General features: G+C 41.6%; 8 protein-coding genes across 8 annotated transcripts; 6 read left to right on the forward strand and 2 right to left on the reverse strand.

Annotated features, from left to right (window-relative positions):
• Positions 1-254: 254 nt before the first annotated feature.
• PEP1 (type I sorting receptor) lies at positions 255-4,901 on the reverse strand (the record flags this gene model as incomplete). The annotated part of the gene is made up of 1 exon (XM_022822573.1): positions 255-4,901. The coding sequence occupies one exon, from the start codon at positions 4,899-4,901 to the stop codon at positions 255-257; it is 4,647 nt and encodes a 1,548-aa protein (XP_022674380.1).
• Positions 4,902-5,630: 729 nt separating this feature from the next.
• FUS3 (mitogen-activated serine/threonine-protein kinase FUS3) lies at positions 5,631-6,731 on the forward strand (the record flags this gene model as incomplete). The annotated part of the gene is made up of 1 exon (XM_022822574.1): positions 5,631-6,731. The coding sequence occupies one exon, from the start codon at positions 5,631-5,633 to the stop codon at positions 6,729-6,731; it is 1,101 nt and encodes a 366-aa protein (XP_022674381.1).
• Positions 6,732-8,439: 1,708 nt separating this feature from the next.
• On the forward strand, positions 8,440-10,011 carry ACH1 (acetyl-CoA hydrolase; the record flags this gene model as incomplete). Its single annotated transcript, XM_022822575.1, has 1 exon — positions 8,440-10,011. One exon carries the CDS (start codon positions 8,440-8,442, stop codon positions 10,009-10,011), a length of 1,572 nt encoding a protein of 523 aa, XP_022674382.1.
• A 638-nt stretch (positions 10,012-10,649) lies between these two features.
• On the reverse strand, positions 10,650-11,741 carry FMT1 (methionyl-tRNA formyltransferase; the record flags this gene model as incomplete). The annotated part of the gene is made up of 1 exon (XM_022822576.1): positions 10,650-11,741. The coding sequence occupies one exon, from the start codon at positions 11,739-11,741 to the stop codon at positions 10,650-10,652; it is 1,092 nt and encodes a 363-aa protein (XP_022674383.1).
• A 107-nt stretch (positions 11,742-11,848) lies between these two features.
• On the forward strand, positions 11,849-12,799 carry KLMA_20044 (uncharacterized protein; the record flags this gene model as incomplete). The annotated part of the gene is made up of 1 exon (XM_022822577.1): positions 11,849-12,799. One exon carries the CDS (start codon positions 11,849-11,851, stop codon positions 12,797-12,799), a length of 951 nt encoding a protein of 316 aa, XP_022674384.1.
• Positions 12,800-13,032: 233 nt separating this feature from the next.
• PGD1 (Pgd1p) lies at positions 13,033-14,019 on the forward strand (the record flags this gene model as incomplete). Its single annotated transcript, XM_022822578.1, has 1 exon — positions 13,033-14,019. One exon carries the CDS (start codon positions 13,033-13,035, stop codon positions 14,017-14,019), a length of 987 nt encoding a protein of 328 aa, XP_022674385.1.
• Positions 14,020-14,405: 386 nt separating this feature from the next.
• TRP5 (tryptophan synthase TRP5) lies at positions 14,406-16,535 on the forward strand (the record flags this gene model as incomplete). Its single annotated transcript, XM_022822579.1, has 1 exon — positions 14,406-16,535. The coding sequence occupies one exon, from the start codon at positions 14,406-14,408 to the stop codon at positions 16,533-16,535; it is 2,130 nt and encodes a 709-aa protein (XP_022674386.1).
• Positions 16,536-16,945: 410 nt separating this feature from the next.
• RRN6 (Rrn6p) lies at positions 16,946-19,585 on the forward strand (the record flags this gene model as incomplete). The annotated part of the gene is made up of 1 exon (XM_022822580.1): positions 16,946-19,585. One exon carries the CDS (start codon positions 16,946-16,948, stop codon positions 19,583-19,585), a length of 2,640 nt encoding a protein of 879 aa, XP_022674387.1.
• Between the last annotated feature and the right edge of the window lie 16 nt (positions 19,586-19,601).

Raw genomic sequence — 19,601 nt, forward strand, 5'->3', positions numbered from 1 at the left:
TAACTTTTCCTCTAATGCACCAAATAAACGACAAATGAAGAACAATATTAAATATAAAGAGGGGATATAAAAATAAGGCTGCTAAACGCAAAGGTATTATTATGTGTTTTCCGTCAGAACTCCTGATACATTTGTAAAGTATACGGTGCCTTTATCCTAGGTGGCTCGAAACATTCTGAAAACCTTTCAGATTTACATGAAACATTACTATGGACAAGTTACCTAAGTATATGAACTACTAGTTAACATTGTATTTATATTGGGTTATCTGGTGTACCACCTTCAGGGTTATCTGAATAAGGTGCATGTGTAGGTGTTTCTGACGACATGTCTATTTCATCATCGTCGTCGTTTCCAATGTCAAAATTATCATCATTTTCAATGAAGCTGGCTAAGTCATCAGCATCTTCATCATGACCAACTAACAAATCATCTGCATCATCTATAAATTGGTCATGTAGTAGGGATTGGTAACTTGGTGCACTTCTATTACCAAACCTTCCCAAACTTCTCTTGAAGAAATTACCTGTTTCGTGGCCTAAATATTGAAGGCCAGAGTAGACGCTGGAAAATAAGAACACACCATTGCGTACAACAGAATTTACAAATCTGTCTGTATTATTTTCTTCTATTAGATCGTCATCACCAAGCCTGATTTCTCCAAATCTTGAGAAGCCACCGTTTCTTTTAATCCCCCTATAATAGATGAATGTCAAAAATGTACTCACAAACAAGACAGTGATAATCCAAACACCGAAGAAATGAGCATGGTTGACATTATATTTGTCTTTGAATTCTTTCTCTTTTCCAGGACAAGGGCGTGGATTATCTGAGTTATCAAGTCTTAGACCTCCATTGCAGGTTGATAGAGGAACTTTCCGGTAACCAGTAGGTTCGAAGTATTCAATTAAGTTATTATCCTTCTTACAGATATCTTCTGGGTCAGCTGGAGATGTCCCATCAATCAATTTACAGGTACCATCTGAAACACGTCTATAATTATAGTCACACTCGTAATCATTTCTGGTACAACTACAGTTTGTTATAATATTAAAACTTTCTTTGAGTGGCGCCATGCCGATGTAACAGTCCTTGGATGTCTTACGCAAATATTGAGCCTTATGTCCAAATAAGCATTCGTTTGACTTTGGATGAGATAATGAAATGTATTCAAAGTCCTTCAAATTGTCCTTAGAAAATTCACATTGACGCTTGAAAGTATCAGTAAAGTCAACAGTGTAAGTTTTTGTCTCTTTTCCGTGAACATTCACAGTAGTACCTATCAACAAGAACCTCATTGCAGAATCTTGAGGAACAGTTACTAGATCACTGACTAATATCTTGTCAGTAGTAAACTTGTATTCGTTCCATGAACTTCCACCATCTAACGAATAAGAAATAGTATCAGTTGGTTCATCATCCTTTACTAAAACTAGAACACTACCATGGTCTCCGTATTCCCATTGGTAAGCACCTTTTTTAACTTCCGTCCATGTTACCCCTCCATCTTTAGTTAAAAATGTTGAAGCCTCATTTCTTGGCATTAGGTATTCTCCAACGTTACCTAATGCAAACATGTAACCTAAAGCTGACCTAGAAGAATAGGTATCTCTTACGTCTTTCCTTTCTGTGAATCCATGTAGGTTTAAGGAACATTTTTCTAAGTTCTTAGGGTTACATTTAAACTTCTTCCCCTCCGAATCAACAGAAGGTGGTTTGATGTAAGTCCAATCTGCACCATCATTGAAGGTTATCTTCGTTTTGATTTTTTTCTCTGTTTGTGCGTTATCTGAATCAACTATTTCTGCAACATTGGAAACAACGTTGACCAAAATGATACCTTCTATTCCTTGAATCTTTTCAAAGTCGACAAAACCTAGATAGTTTCTGTTAACAGCTCTTTCTAGTATAACGAATGATGTACCTTCAGTGTTAGATTTTAATAGTGCACCAAACTCTTGATTTTTATGTAAATTTGTAGTCATATGCATGAATATGGCACCTTCTTGAGATCCAAGGATAGTGAAAGCTTTTTGCTCATAGGACTCTAGATCTTTTGGTAAGATGGCTTCCGAGTAATCGACACCATCAACGGTGAAATATGCACGTAGTTGTCTTTCTCCGTGAGGTACAGCAACTACTAAATAATCCCCTGTCGTCATGAACCCTAAGGCATCAGGGTATAGGACTGTTTGAGTCTTAAAATAGTCTGAAGAAGTAACGAAATTCCTTTTACCAGATGACTTATCCTTAACCAAACAGGTTATACCATTTTCAACTCTAGGATTGCTCACAGCAGACTCGATAAACTCACAACTTAATGCTCCTTCCAAAAGTCTGTCGAATGATTGACCTCCATCTTTTGTTATATATGCCACTGCATGACATTTCGGATCAAAGAAAGAGTCACAGTTTTCACCCCCATAATAAATAAACGTTTTGGGATCTTTAGCGTGGAATGACAATGGGAAGCCTAATTGCCTTCCCTCTGGTAGCTTTGTGGTACTAAATGTTACAGCACGATCAGCAGTACTGTAAAGATTCTTGTTTTTGCCAAAGAGGTATGCGGAAGTGTTGAAGAAAGGATTGAAATTTATTTCTAGGATATCTTCCCCGTCAGTCTCTACTTTTCTAAAGTGCGCACCGCCGTCATGGGAAGCATAAACCTCGTTTTTGTCAGTCCTCACTAGAATAGACTCTTGAGAGAAGGTATCGAAATATTGATAAGATTTGAATGCAGCTGAAAACTTGTTCTCAGATACCTTCAACTTTGATGGCATTAAGGCTGCTGAGCAATGTACTTCTTGCTCTTCAATAGGCAAGTCATTCTTACATTTAGTTGTCTTTGACTTCCTTTTGGGGGACATCTTGATTGAATCTTTAACGTTTTCACATTTCTCCAATAGAGATTGCTTTGAGAAGTCTGCTATACATCTGCCGTCGGAGTCTTGGGTAAATTCATTTGAACATTCGTAATCGGAATCAGAGCACTCGCATACTTCTTCTTGGAATGATATGTCCTTGTATTCTGTTTTAATTAAACATTTGGCATCCTGCTTTCTTCTGTTAAATTTGATTTTAACACCATCTATACACTGGCCATCAGCAAAGTACCAGTCTTCCAGATCATCCTCCTTGCACTTGGAGCCTTCAAATGCTTCTGAAAAGTCTATTGTATAAGAAATAGAATCTTTAATTGTATAATTGTCTTCAAAAATATCACCCATAATCAAGAAAGATGAGCCAGAGCCATCCATTGCAGATTGAAGAATCCTTCTAGGAAAAAATTTAGTTTCGAATTGGTACTCTTGGAAGGTTTTGCCCTGATCTAAAGAATAATAAAACTCACTGAATTCATCTTCGTCGGCTTCTGGATCGTATGGGTATGCAACGACAATATTTCCATAATCACCCATTGCAACATGGCAAGGGAAAGAAAAAATTTGCTCCCAGGATAAACCATTGTCTCTGGATATAAACGTCCCCATCTTAGAAAAAGGAACACCACCGGTACCATCGAACACAGCACCCACTGCAGATATGATACCTGGAGTAAAGGTTTCGGCTTCGTTAAACCAGTCGTTTCTTGACATTGACATAATTTGTAGTCCGCAGTCATTAGAGTCGTCATTGATATCGCAAGGGTACTCCCACTTATTTTCCGGGTTGACTACCTTCAATTTCTTCCAAGTTTTGCCCAAGTCAAAAGAAGCCTTGGACTGAAAAATCATTTTGTTAGTGGAAAAAACTGCTGGAGACCAAGTAGCAAACATTGTCTTCTTCACAAATAATGAAGTTGAAAGACTGAAAGATCCCATCGAACTCTCATTCAGATCCAACATTCTAAAGTTTTCACCGTATGAGTCAGATATCAAAACTTCTGCAGTCATTTTAAAAAAGCCCATGCCTGGAGGAGCCTCTCCTTCGCTCTTATCTTCTTCACGATGATAAATGCTTAGTATCACTCTACCATCAACTTCTTGTGCCGTAAAGAACGAATTACGTACTTGAGTTGGAAGTGGAATCTCTTTAAACTCATCCACGGTTCCTTCACGTAGTTTCAAGACTTTGACTGGCGAATCGGTGTTAAATTTATCGTCCAATATCGTGATATATAGATGGCTATCGAGATTGTAAACCCTTCCCACCGTTTTTCCATTCAAATTCTTTGCCAGTGGAGAAATTGTTTTCAAATTAGATTCCACAAGATACACTTTGCTTTCCAATTGCAAACCACTAAAGAGGTCCTCATAATAAACTTTTTTACAAATGAGTTTCTCACCAAACTGTGTCAATTTTGAATCTTTTGACGATTGTAAAAAACTGCATGATATACCTGACTTATGTGCCCCCGTATTGCCTTCTTTGTTATCGTTTTCTTTTTTCTTATCTTCGTCATCGTCAAACGTCATTTCTTTAAAATTCACACCATCATTCGATGCAAATGACCGTTCAATCCCAACCATTTCGCCATTGACAATAGCAAAACTGTGCACATTAACCACATTCAAGCTCTCTTTGTAGGGATGAGAAAACACCTCGAAAAAACTGAAGAAACCACCTTCATCATTGTCGAACTTTAATCCGTCTTTTAAACCTTCAAACTTGAGCTGTTTCCATGATTTACCTTGATCTTTAGTAACAAACATATTTTCAGATACCCTCAAGTACGCAGTACTCGATAAATAGTTCGTATCAGTGTGAATCTCAGACACAGTAAAGTTCGCGTCTTTAACAGGTAACTTCACATTCTCCCATGATTGACCATTATCCTCACTTCTAAACAATCCCTGAGGAAGCAGTTTGATAACTACACTGCTATCATCGAAATTCACTGCGTCTATTTTCGCGCCGGTGCCTTCATCCACATGTGAAGACACCTTTGGTTGGAATTCTGCCATGGCCAAATGGCTCCATAGCCATAGCCACAGCCATATAACCGCATTCCGCCAAATCATACTAACCAGCTATTCAAAACCCTATATTCTGATTAGGGTGGTTCTCTTTTATTGACTGGGATTATTAAGACAAGGGAACGTATAAAAGTTGTAGAAAGCGCCACTATCTCAGTACTAATCTTAATCTTTAAAGGTTTTTGTCTTGTCATTATTTTTTTAATGTATAATATAATAATAAAAATATAACAATTATATTTCAGTTCAGCCCAGTTAAGTTCGGGTCGATCTCTTGAGCGCTCGCGCTGTGCTGTGCGCTCGGTCCTTGCGGTGGAAAAACGTAATTCTAAAAAAAAAAAAAAAAAAAAAAAAAAAAATAGGGGGATAGGGGGGGGGTCGGAAAAGGAGATAACGCTCACGTGACTGGACGGGTAGTTTTTTTTTTTATATCCCTTTTTTATGGGGTGTCTTGGCGTTACCGCTTTTTTGGGGAGGTGTTTCAGATTGGCCAGTGTGAAACAGCGTTAAGAGAGGGCAAGTTTCAGATATACTAAGGCAGCAGTCGCATTGAGGTCGGAGGTAGCATTATGAGGTTTTGAGGTAACACTTGGGCCTGGTATACATATAGGTGTATATAAGATGGGATATATTGGATAAAGTGGAGGAATGAGACAGATGGAAGAAGAGATGTGTGTTTGTGTGTGAGGTGGTTGTGAGTAGAGAGACCCAACGGCCATGGGGAAAAGAATCGTTTTCAACATTAGTTCTGAGTTCCAGCTGGAATCGCTTCTTGGGGAAGGGGCGTACGGTGTGGTTTGTTCTGCTAAGCATAAGCCCAGTGGGGAGACTGTGGCGATCAAGAAGATCGAGCCGTTCGAGAAGCCGTTATTTTCGCTACGCACGTTAAGAGAGATCAAGTTGTTGAAGCATTTCCACCATGAAAACATAATAAGCATTTTTGACGTGCAGAAGCCGTCGTCGTTTGAACAGTTCAACGAAGTGTACATAATACAGGAACTGATGCAGACGGACTTACATCGGGTGATAGCGACGCAGGAGTTGAGCGAGGATCATGTGCAGTACTTCATGTATCAGACGTTGAGGGCGCTTAAGATGCTGCATGGAAGCAATGTGATTCACAGGGACTTGAAACCGTCGAATTTGCTGTTGAACAGCAACTGTGACTTGAAAGTGTGTGACTTTGGGCTTGCGCGGATCGTGGAGGAGGTGACGCCTGACGCGGATGCGGATGCAAATGCAAATTCAAATGCCGGGGCCAATGCCGGTGGGTCGGCGGCAATCTCTGGTTTAACCGAGTATGTCGCGACCCGATGGTACCGAGCACCGGAGGTGATGCTAACCGCAGCGCAGTACAGCAAGTCGATGGACATATGGTCTTGCGGATGTATACTTGCGGAGCTGCTTTCGAAGCAGCCACTTTTTCCGGGAAAAGATTACCGCGACCAGCTTCTTCTAATTTTTCGGACTTTAGGTACTCCTTCTGAACAAGAATTGCAAGAGTTGGTGGAAAACAAGCGGGCGCGGGATTATATCCGCTCGCTACCAAGGCAGCCCAAGATCAAATGGAGACGCCAGTTCCCGAAAGCTTCTCTTGCGGCGCTAGATCTCCTGGACAAGATGCTACAGTTTGATCCAAGAAGGAGAATCACCGCCGCCGAGGCTCTCAAGCACCCATACCTAGCTTCGTACCACGATCCAGACGACGAGCCAGAGGGAACCCCAATTCCTGCTTCCTTTTTCCAATTCGACCAGTGGAAGTCTCGTCTAAACACAAAGGATCTCAAGAGGCTCCTCTGGAACGAAATCGTTTCATAACACTGACTCTATCTATCTCTTTATCATACTCTTTCTCTTTCTCCCTCTCTTTCTCTTTCTACCTATGTAATGTATGTACTTGACAAAGACAAAGACAATACCAATACCAATACGATAATAATACCACAACTTTTCAGTTACAAGCCGGCCGGCCTCTTGGAGAAACAACTCCGTGATCCCAGTTGCCTCGTAGCATCCTCCCAGCTGGCTCCCATCTCGGAGCCGCCCATCTGCAAAAAGGGAAAAAATACGTGCACAGTTGTCTCGGGCCCTACAGGAAAAAGGGACACACGGAGAAAGAAGAGAAGAAGATAAAAAACAAAAAAAAAAATAAAAATAAAAAAAAAAAAAGAGCGCTACCACGGAGTATAAGCGGGTACGAAAAAGAAGCGGCCGCACAAATTTGTCTCTTCCTCCTTTAATCCCTGCATTGCAGCTTCGCCGTTGATCCGGACATTGGAGGAGGCACAGTTGGAGCCCCACACTGAAACCGCAGCAGCTCACACCCAACACAGCACACACAAAAGAGAACAAAAACTCGCGCATGACTACTACCATATTGTAAGCTTATGTGATGCTAGTGTCATCAACCTCTCGATAGCTTTCCCGAAAAGTCCAACCGCCAAACCCAAACCCGTCCTGTTGGACCCCCCAGTCGCAGCTGCACAACTACCCTCGTCACGCATGCGGCAATTCCAGTCATTGATGGGAATCCCTTACTCCTCTCTTCCCCTCAGGCCCCTCTAGCCAATGAGTGGCCCCTCCTCCAGTCCACTGGCCCAAGTGGCCCCAGTAGACCCAGTAGGCCCTCTAGTCAAAATATAAGCTCGGCAAAAAAACTCCGTGATAAACCGTAGATTCCCATGCGGCTAACCTGCTGGTCTAAAACACTCCTGGGCCCGCTACTGGGCCCGCTACTGGGCCCGCTTCTATGTCTCTCTTGTCTCGTGTCTCTCTACTCTCGTGTCTCTACTCTCGCTTCTCCTTGTAACAACAAAACGTCATGCTTTTCGCTCCCTCTACAAACGACCCAAAATACCCATCTTTTCTGCCAAACAATTGGCAACCGATTGGCACGGCCCTTTTATTCACTTTTGTATTTACTTTTTGTATGTAATAATGCATTTGCTCGTATATTCCATCCATGCCCCATTGATTGATCAATGACCAATTAATTGCTGGCTAGCTAGCTAGACAATTGGAGTTCTAAACTCGCCGGATTAGGATCTCGACACGCCCAACATCACCACGCGCACCCCTGTCCCGATTCCACAGGTGTTTCGGAGAAAAGCAGGCGATTTTTATTTTTCTTCCAGCTTTTTTTACGAGTTCTTAGCGCCGTTTTCTGCGCCAATGGCATGATTCTTATGATTTCTCCATTTTTATTTTTTTCCCAATTTTGTATAGAGAAATACTTTTCTGTAAATTTCGCATATAAATAAACGAGAAAAAGGGAAATCCTGGAATCTGTTAACGACGGAGTATGTTGTAACGTTTGGAATTGGATTGGAACTCCTGACGCCAGATTGATTTGGTTTCGTGTGCATACTGAGGCCAGAATAGAATCGAAAAGCGAAAGTATAAGTTCGGACCTTTATTTTTTGTTCCATTAAGAAACGAACAAGCAGACAAAATAAAGAAAAAAAGGTGTGCAGTGCAAAATCTTAGATACAGCCAGCAGCAGCAGTAATAATAATATAGAGAAAACATGACAGTTTCTAGATTGTTGAAAGAGAGAGTGAGATATGCGCCATATTTGAAGAAGGTGCGTCCTGTGGAGGAACTGATTCCATTGTTTAAGAACGGACAATACATTGGGTGGTCTGGTTTCACCGGTGTGGGTGCTCCAAAAGCTGTTCCTGAGGCATTGATCAAGCATGTTGAGGAAAATAACTTGCAAGGGAAGCTTAGATTCAACCTTTTTGTGGGTGCTTCTGCTGGACCAGAAGAATGTAAGTGGGCAGAACACGATATGATTATTAGAAGAGCACCACATCAAGTGGGTAAGCCAATTGCCAAGGCTATCAACAACGGTCAGATCCAATTTTTCGACAAGCATCTTTCGATGTTCCCCCAGGATTTGACCTACGGTTACTACACGAGGAACAGAACGGACGGTAAGATCTTGGATTACACAATTATCGAGGCCACTGCCATTAAGGAAGATGGTTCGATTGTGCCAGGTCCTTCTGTGGGTGGGTCTCCAGAATTCATTGCCGTTTCGGATAAGGTCATCATCGAAGTTAACACAGCAACCCCTTCGTTCGAAGGTTTGCACGACATCGATATGCCAGTGAACCCACCATACAGACAGCCTTACCCATACACTAGAGTCGACCAAAAGAGCGGTCTTGATTCGATCCCAGTCGACCCAGAACGTGTCATTGCGGTGGTTGAGTCGACTGAAAGAGACAAGGTCGGGCCAAACACCCCATCTGACGCTGTCTCTCAGTCCATTGCTCACAATTTGGTGGAATTCTTCGAAAACGAAGTTAGAGCCGGCAGAATGCCAGAAAACTTGCATCCTTTGCAATCCGGTATCGGTAACATCGCTAACGCTGTCATTGAAGGTTTGACCGACTCCTCGTTCAAAGACTTGACCGTGTGGACCGAAGTCTTGCAAGATTCGTTCTTGGACTTGTTCGAGAGCGGTGCTTTGACCTACGCTACAGCAACCTCCGTTAGACTCACGGACGCTGGGTTCGACAAGTTCTTCGCCAACTGGGACGATTTCTCAAAGAAGTTGTGCTTGAGATCCCAAGTGGTCTCCAACAACCCTGAGTTGATCCGTCGTTTGGGTGTCATCGCCATGAACACCCCTGTGGAAGTGGACATTTACGCTCACGCTAACTCCACAAACGTGTCCGGTTCCCGTATGTTGAACGGTTTGGGTGGTTCTGCCGACTTCTTGAGAAACGCCAAGTTGTCCGTCATGCACACCCCATCAGCAAGACCAACAAAGACTGACCCTACCGGTATCTCTACCATCGTCCCAATGGCTTCTCATGTCGACCAAACCGAACACGACTTGGATGTCTTGGTCACCGAACAAGGTCTAGCTGACTTGAGAGGTCTCTCACCAAGAGAAAGAGCCAGAGAAATCATCAAGCAATGTGCCCACCCAGATTACAAGCCAATCTTGACCGATTACTTGGACAGAGCCGAACATTATGCAAAGCTCCACGGATGCTTGCACGAACCTCACATGTTGCAAAATGCCTTCAAGTTCCACTTGAACTTGAGCGAAAAGGGTACCATGAAGGTCGACAAATGGGATTAAATCCTTGTTGGATGATGTTGTTGTTATTAACTGTTATTATTTCATGACGATTACGACGATTTACGACTGTTATTTTACTCGATTTTGTTACAATTTTTTGTTTGTCTTTTTTCTCTTCCCATTACCGCCGTCATCTCTCGTTTCATTTCCCAATAGACGCCTCTTATCTCATAGTGACTGTCTAGCACATCATCAATCGTCCTTGTTCAAGTTTTACAAATTATGATATTCACGTTATTACGAAGAAAGTATGTCAATGCTACTACCAGTGGTACTACTACTATTACTACTACTGAAACGAAAATAAGTTATGATTAAAATGTTATTATATTAATTTTTTTTTTTTATCCCGATGAAAAAAAAACCGAATGAACGGCTTTGTCTTGATGGCCAAAAAGTGCTCCGCATTGTACTTGATGAGTTTCTCTCGCTCGGTGCGGGGTTCTTTGCTGAATTCAATTCAAATTCAAATTCAAATTCAAATTCATCAACCATACATATGTTTCTTCGTATATATACACATATAGATAGATGTAGGTAGATATACATGTAAATACGTGTATGTGTGATTTCCTTTCGATGTGTATTCCACTTATAGAAAAGTAGAAGGTGGTGATTCTGATGGTGGTGTATACACATTACTCTAGCAGAAATTCATCAGAGTTCATCTTACCACATCTCTTGTTGAGTCTATTTACAAAAGTTGCTACTGGCTCAACGGCAAAGCCCTCGAATTGTAACGTTTTCGTGCCAATTTGACCGTCAATGCATTGTATGATTAGAGTTTCATCATCATCTTGTAGCTTGAATTGGCCCGGGTTCATCGATACTTCCTCTCCTGCATCGAAAATCTCAGGAATAATGATCCGTCTTTTCATCACCTCTTTCTTACGCTTTGGTAAAGCTAATTTGTATGTGAACAAAGGCCCAAGAGCATCGTTCATAGCTAGTATTGCGCCCTTCCCTTGGGTTTTCCAATGAACCTGTTTCATTTCTGTAGTAATCTTCGGAGCCAAAGAAGCTTCATACTGGGGTGTATCTTTGGTTTCGAAATCTCTCTGTTTTATCATCTGTTGCAGCAATTGGCCGCTTCTTAGACCCAGTTGATCCATCAAGGTTGCAACTTTTGGTGGTACATCTTCTTCAAATTCACTGACAGTCCCTTGAGAGAGTAGTTCTTGTACAGACAACGGTTCCGTTTGCTTGATTATATGACCGTGGTCGAATTTAGTTGGATGTAGCGTCTGAATAGTAACACCTGTCTCGCTGTCTCTGTTCAACAATGCATACTGAATCGGCGATGAGCCTCTATAGCGAGGGAGAAGCGACGGGTGAATGTTGAATGCCAATCCGTTGGTTGCCTCGATCAATTGTCTTGGTATAAGCTTGCCGAAACTCACTGCAATGAGCATATTGAAGTCTGCAGCTGGGTTGTCCAAAAGTCCGAGCAGATCTTGTCTTGAATCGCACTTAATAACTGGTGGGAGGCCAAGTGAATCATTTACAGCCATTATTGGTACTTCTCTGATCTCTGAAAGATACCTCCCACATGCCTTGGGAGATCTGGTTACCACTTGCAGTGATGCAATATCATTTGACTTTAGTAGCGAGTGAAGCGCAGTAAGTGAGTGCGATGAGTATTGGTCCGAACCGAAGAATAGGACTTTGAGAGCACCCTGTCCAACACCAGCAGTCCTAGAAGTTGTGTACAGTCTTTTGAGGTACCACATGACCGGTTTGTGGAGTTGTAACTGCTTGTATACTTTTTTCTCTTTGTTATTCCATATTCTATTGTCAAGTTGTTAGAAAGTTGTGTGCGTTTATTGTAGTATTACATATGGAAGCCATCACGTCCGTTATAAAAGAGAGTACCATTACGGGACATATTGAAACCCTAATCGTTGAGAACCCTAGTATACCAAGTGATCCTGGATGCATGTATAGTGAGATGGATTCCAAAGAGAGATTAGAGAGGAGAAGAGCCAAGTTCTCTGAACAAAGACGTCAAGAGTTGTTGAATGACCCATTACAAGATAAAGGACTACTTAGTCGCGGTCTCAGTGACCCGAGTGCTACTGACAGTAGTAGCGATTCAAATGCCATGACACGACTAATGAACCACCAGAAATATCGGGATCAGCTTTTCGAAGAGATCAAGCAATTGCCAGCGTCAGACGAACGAGTGGAGCATGGTTTACGCAAACTACGAGAAATAATCATAAGCATCCGCAAGCGTGAACACCACGATCCTCCCTTCCTCAAGTTTACTGATGAAGTCTACATATACTCTGCTAACTACTACCTAGATCAGGAGCACATTGACTGGACCAAACTTCTGGGTGTACTCAGTGCAAACTCAACATCAAGCAAAGAATTCCTGACCTGCAAAACGCTCTACCATTCAATCGAACTACGAGAACACACACACTCAATACAAGCCATAACACTATCCAGTCATCTATTCGAACACCCAGCTCTCTGTAAAAACATCATACTCTCCTGTGCCCTCGATAACCCCCACCAATGGTTCACTACTCTTGCGCAATTCAAAGACCACTCGCCTTTCCTCTACAAGTTTCTCTCCCGACTACCGTACCATCGCAAATCAATCAATGAGATCATCAAAACTATTTCCAAGTCCTATAGACAACTTTCACTAGAATATATCTCGCAATTCTGGTTCGCATCCGTTCCTATACCACATTTGAAGCAGCTCATCGCATCCCTATATACTACAATTGATACTCCGTCGGGCTCTACTATCGTCAAATTCGCCCAGAAAACTTGACACAATTTCTTAAACACTAGCAGTATACAACATATATCATCCACTTAGACCCCGAAGCTGGCATTCGATTGCAATTCTTCTCTTTCTTCCTCTCATCGTCTTGTTCTTTTGTCTTATAATACGGCTTGCAGCAAGATTGGCATGGCTTTTTCATGTTGGGTATGAACTTTGAACATTGCACAAGCACAAAACAAAAGAACATAGGGTAGAGCTAGGGTGCAAGGACGCGTTGTATGGGCCCAGATAGTATGAGTGGTGGACATAATAGTGCCGGAGTGACCGGTGTTGAAATTTTAAAGGAGAATCTCACGTTTGAGACGTTTAGAGAAAAGATCATAGAAAAGGATTCGAATGGAGACGAGGTGAAAGAAAAGGTATTGGAGACTAAAGCAGAGTTGGACCCAATTCGGGGTCTAATGTTGGAGTTTGTGACCATGCTGGCCAATTTGGAAAGCATGAGCAATAAGACGTCACAGGAGAAGTTTCTTGCGGTACGAGTGAAGCTCATTGAATTACAAAATAAGATACAAAAGTTTTCGAAGGACTTCCAGCAACTCCAGCCGCTAATTCAGACGATGGAACGTTTCAACGAGGAGATTGCTGGAGAGAAGAAATACTTTGTTCAGGAAACGTTAGGTTACGCGAGTGCGAATCCAACTTCATCTTCTGCTGGTGGTGGAACGTCGGCCTCTACTTCAGCTTCTGCACAATCCAAGACTACTAAGAAAGCCTCTGGAGGTCGCAGGAACTCCGCAAAGAAGGGCAATGCTGTTTCTGCATCTAGCACGCCGAACCTCAAGCAGATTCCAAACAACCAGCCCCAGCAGCAACAGCCACAGGCTCAGATCCCACAACAGCCCCAGATCCCACAGCAACCACAACAACAGCCACAGATTCCACAGCAAATGCAAATACCAATGCAGATGCAGATGCAGATGATGCCAGGTGTATCACCCATGGCCATGGCCAGTCCGCTAAATAACATTTCGCCTCAGCGGAAACTAGCCACTACCATGAACCAGAGTAGAGAAAACTCGTTGCATCAGAACCAAAACCAGGGCCAGACCCCAGCCGGACCGATGATCACACCACAGAACATTTTGAACATGTCTGCCTTTGACATGAACCAGAACCAAACGCCCCAGCCACCAAACAACATCAATAACATGGATTTGGCTAATCTAGATCTTGATTCATTGAATATGGAATTCTTGAATTAGGAATTGTACAGTATATAGTTATACATACTAAAAAAATTACGTATTGTTACATTACACTGGATCAAACTACGTTAGGAATCACAAAACAACTACAACCCATCTGGATCCAATTGCCAGAAAGAACAATGGGAGGCTCCTAGCTGTCTGAGTCATTGTCTGGAACCGTCCTGAATCTTGCTTTATTGTCCTTCTTACTATATAGCTAACACTTTGTTGAGTCATCTTTCTAAAGTATTTATTGGAAAATTTGAAATCGCAACGTTGATTCCAACTAATCACCACTTAAAGAAGACGACTACAAGATATAAAGAGTTCTCAAGACGTCATTGCGCTACTCTGGAACCATCAGAAGAAGGTTAAGATAGTGAATTTTCTAATAATACGAAATGTCAGTTTTATTGAGACAGGCTTTTGAGAAGGCCAAGCAACAGGGCCGTAATGCTCTTGTAACTTTTATGACTGCGGGCTATCCCACTTTGGAGGACACAATTCCGATCTTGAAGGGTTTCCAAGACGGTGGTGTTGATGTAATTGAGTTGGGTTTGCCATTTTCTGATCCTGTGGCCGATGGACCTGTGATCCAGGTGGCCAACTCTATTTCTTTGAAGAATGGGATTGATATGCATAAGGTATTAGATATGGTGAAGCAAGCTAGAGAAGAGGGTGTTACCGTTCCAATTGTTTTGATGGGATACTACAATCCGATCTTGAACTATGGGGAGGAAAAATTCATTCAAGATGCTAGCCGTGTGGGTGTAAATGGGTTATTGATTGTTGATTTACCACCTGAGGAAGCATTGAAGATTAGAAATTATGTCGGTGAGAACGGTTTGAGTTTGATCCCATTGGTCGCTCCTTCTACCACTGAAGAGAGATTGAACTTGCTCTCCCACCTTGCGGACTCCTTTATCTATGTTGTGTCGAGAATGGGTACCACTGGTGCTCAGAAATCCGTGGCTAAGGATTTGAGCGCATTAGTGCAAAAGGTTAGATCGTTCTCCGGTGATATTCCATTGGCTGTTGGTTTTGGTATTTCCACCAAGGAACACTTCGACACCGTGGGATCTGTTTCTGATGGTGTTGTTATCGGATCAAAGATTGTCACTTTGATTGGCGAAGCGCCACAAGAGAAGCGTTACGAAACTGCCAAGAACTACGTTGAAGAGATTTCCGGTGGAAAGAAGGGACCAGTGTTGTCTAAGGAAGAGTTTTACAAGATTCAGCAAGCTAGTATTGATGCAGCTAAGGAGAAGAAGAATGTTGTAAAAGAATTTGAAGAATTGCACAAATTCCCAGCCCGTTTCGGTGAGTTTGGTGGTCAATACGTTCCAGAAGCCCTACATGCTTGTTTGAGACAATTAGAAAGAGGCTTCGAAGACGCTGTCGCTGATCCGGCATTTTGGGAGGAGTTCAGAAGTCTGTACAGTTACATTGGTCGTCCTTCTTCATTGCACAAGGCTGAAAGATTGTCTGAATACTGTGGCGGTGCCCAAATTTGGTTGAAGAGAGAGGATTTGAACCATACAGGATCCCACAAAATTAACAACGCTTTGGCTCAAGTCTTAATTGCAAAGAGACTAGGTAAAAAGAAGATTATAGCAGAAACTGGTGCTGGTCAACACGGTGTTGCTACTGCTACTGCATGTGCCAAATTTGGTTTGGAATGTACCGTCTTTATGGGTGCGGAGGATACCCGCCGTCAAGCATTGAACGTGTTCAGAATGAGAATCTTGGGTGCCAAGGTTATCCCAGTTACAAACGGTACCCAAACATTGAGGGATGCCACCTCAGAAGCTTTCCGTTACTGGGTTTCGAATCTTGAAAGCACTCATTACGTAGTCGGATCTGCCATTGGACCCCATCCATATCCAACCTTGGTTAGAACTTTCCAAAGTGTCATTGGTCAAGAAACCAAGAAGCAATTTGCTGAGTTGAACGATGGTAAACTACCAGACACTATCGTCGCTTGTGTTGGTGGTGGCTCTAACTCTACTGGTATGTTCTCACCTTTCGAGCACGACACCTCTGTCAGACTTGTGGGTGTTGAAGCTGGTGGTGACGGTATCGACACTGACCATCACTCCGCTACCTTAACTGTAGGTAGACCAGGTGTGCTACATGGTGTCAAAACTTATGTTTTGCAAGATTCAGATGGTCAAGTTCATGACACTCACTCAGTTTCCGCTGGTTTGGACTATCCCGGTGTTGGTCCAGAATTGGCTGCATGGAAGGCTTCTGGTCGTGCTGATTTCATGGCCGCAACTGACGCTCAAGCTCTAGAAGGTTTCAGACTTCTATCTCAACTTGAAGGTATTATTCCAGCCCTTGAGTCCTCTCACGCTGTCTATGGTGCTGTTCAAATAGCGAAGACTATGCGTAAAGACCAACATTTGATCATCAACATTTCTGGAAGAGGTGATAAGGACGTTCAAAGTGTTGCTGAAGTCTTGCCAAAGCTAGGACCACAAATCAACTGGGATCTAAGGTTTGAGTCGGATCCAACTGCAGGAAACTGAAATATGTTCTGGCAACCATCAATGTATTAAAATAGATTCTTGATCAGTCAATATACATATAGATAATAGTTTACAATTACTACGTACAAACGTATAAGACAATTTATATTATTCATTCCAGAATACGCATTGCTGCTTTACAAACTACGAATACAGCGATAGATAGTAGCATTGGTTGAACTAGTACTTGTGAGGTGGTAGGGCCTATTTCAGTTTTAAAAGTACTTCACGAGCTGGGAGTTTTATTGTTCTTTATTTCGCATAAGTCGTTTTACTTAGAAAAGAAAAAAACCGCTGCTCATCGCACACCATTAACAATAACACACTCTAGTCCGAAAGGTAAAGGTATCTAAGACACTTCTAAAGGACCCAGCTACCAGTAAAACTGTTCCTTCTTTATCCAATAATATATGTCGCTGCAACCTAGGCATGGGGAAAGAGGGCTTCAGCTCGGTATAGGTGTAGCATCGCCAAGAACCTATATTCCATTCAGCCAACCCAATGAAGATGGAAATGAGGAGTGTTGGACACGATCCACATTGGAAAATAGAGGGATCATGTACTTCCGTGATATGAGAGTGCTGCAAAATAGTAGAAATGATAGTTTTGAAGACTCTAATGATGTGAATAAGTTACAGCAGGACGATAATATGGAAGAAGTGACATATCCTATTAACAACCAAAAGTTTTGGGATAGCATACTGGGAAATCAATATCCAAGTAAAGTGATAAAAGACATTAAATTACAATCGAATGAAGAACTTATTGCTGTAGATAACACAGGGATTGCTGATAAATTCTATGTTCCCAGCAGTTTGGTTTCAAAGATAGAGAAAGGAGAAATGTCGATGACAAGCGATGACGGACACCGCAAAACGAATAAGCCTATAAGGATAGAGTCATCTCATAATACTAGAGATTTTAAGGCGATTGATCCAACCAGGAAGAGACAATTCGCTTTGGCAGAATTTCTCCCCATAGTTGATGCAAGACTCGATAAGGATCCTACTACCTTATTAATTACCATTGAAGGATCTACACAATCTAACCTCTCAATACAGGCCTTATCCACCGATACAAAAACTAAACTATATGAATGTACATTGAAGCCCAGGATAATAAACCTTCAGTCCAGGATTAAACATATTGAAGTACCGAAGCCCACGAATTATCTTGGGAAATATCCTAATCTATTTGCAGTCATAACAGATAGTAAACTTCATATAATCAGGCTTGATAGGATTGACGAAAGTGGTATAGAATTAACAGAATTTGTACCCCTTGAATTTCTTGAGTTTGAACAGTTCCCTATTGTTGATGTTGCCTTTAATCCTTGGGATATGATGGAAATGGCGCTGGTAGATTCCAAAGGTAATTGGATTTTGGCCAAGCTAGAGACTCACAAGCGGAAACCATGTACGATTAAATTGAAAAGTGACATTTCGGGATCAATTTTTGATCCAACTGTAACTTCACCCTGGCATCATATAGATTGGATTGATGATCATTCATCGTTAGTTGTTTTGAATAGATCTAAGATGGTATCGATCAACTATGTTGAAAATTGGCAACTTGATATCGTAGAGGCGAAAACATGGTCTGAGTTAAGGGATTACAAAAGAATTAATGATAATACAGCCCTTCTACTAACCTCTCAGGAGATTATTTTACTGGATATTCAGAATAATTCCTTTCGAAGAATGATCTCCTGGAAACATAACTGGGATACTAACGATCCTTCCATTAGAATGTCATATAAGTTGGAAGAAGGCAATAATTATACACACTTAATTCACGTTTTAATTTTCTCCAAGCTCACTCTCAAAGTATATGGCATCTCTATCGGATATAAGGAAAATGCTTGGACTGTTATTGCTTGTAAACCGTTTCTTCTTTCTTTGGACAATGTAAAAAGTAAACATGGTATTAACAGTATAGAGTTTTCAACCAGTTCCACTGAATTCGCTTCGGACAAAAGCGAAGGAGATATTATTGATAATGATGATGATGAGTTTGCAAAAGATATTGTCTGTGTTCTAGGTTTCATTGAACTTAATACCCTTGTTCAAGGATTTTTGTCCACTAAAAACTCACCTAACCACTTGCATTTAAACTCACATCTTAACCAGCCAACTTATAATGCTCGATCTCTCGAAAAGATTTGTGATGCATTCGATCATAGCATACCTGTTCCAAAAGCAGATCACCAGGTCGAAAATGAATATCATATGTTCCAAGAATTTGGTTATGAATTATCTGAGAGACTAAATAAACTATTGGACTCTTGGAAAAGCCGATCTGATAAATATAATCTTAACATTGAATCATTGGCATATCTCGATGTATGTCCTTCCTACTTTCAAAGTATTACAGAATATGTGTCTTTGATCGAACAACTTATTGCATATTATCAAAACCACAATCTTGTATTCTCCGAAGTCAAACTATTTATTGAACAACTAATTGGTGAGAATCTAGGATCATGGGAGGATCTTTTCAATAGGTTAGTTATTGCATGGGACCCAGTCTCCACGGAAGCAGAACATCTCAGCAGAACTGTGATTCGTGATATCGCTTTATATCTAACCTTATATCAGCAACAAGATACAATAAAAACATCTTTGGATGTTATAAGTGAAGAACTATCGGATAGTATGAAATCTCTTCTAAACTCATGGGATACGGATCCTACAGAAGAATTTAATGATGTCAATGCGACACCAATAACGACCTTTTCTCAGGCATTATCTTCTCAGCAGTTCCAAGTACCCACCATCAAATCATCTCAGCAAGTGAACAGAAAAAAGAGAACTGCTGCTCTATCTTCTGCTGCTAATGGCATTAATAGTGGTACAACAAGAGTTAGCCATAGATCGGCTTCCCAGCCAACTCAGATGATGGCCAACAGTTACACTTTACCGGGTAGTATTCCTCCTGCATTTTCTTTAAGTGGCAGCAGTAGAGCTTCACAACCGCTATCGGCCGCTTCCCAGCCCGAAGGACACCAGAGACAAAGGAGAAAGAAGAAGAAAGTCGGCGGTTTCAACTAGTTAGCATTATTAAATA

This window comes from Kluyveromyces marxianus, chromosome 2 (genome assembly GCF_001417885.1).
Source record: "Kluyveromyces marxianus DMKU3-1042 DNA, complete genome, chromosome 2".
Classification (NCBI taxonomy): Eukaryota; Fungi; Ascomycota; class Saccharomycetes; order Saccharomycetales; family Saccharomycetaceae; genus Kluyveromyces; species Kluyveromyces marxianus.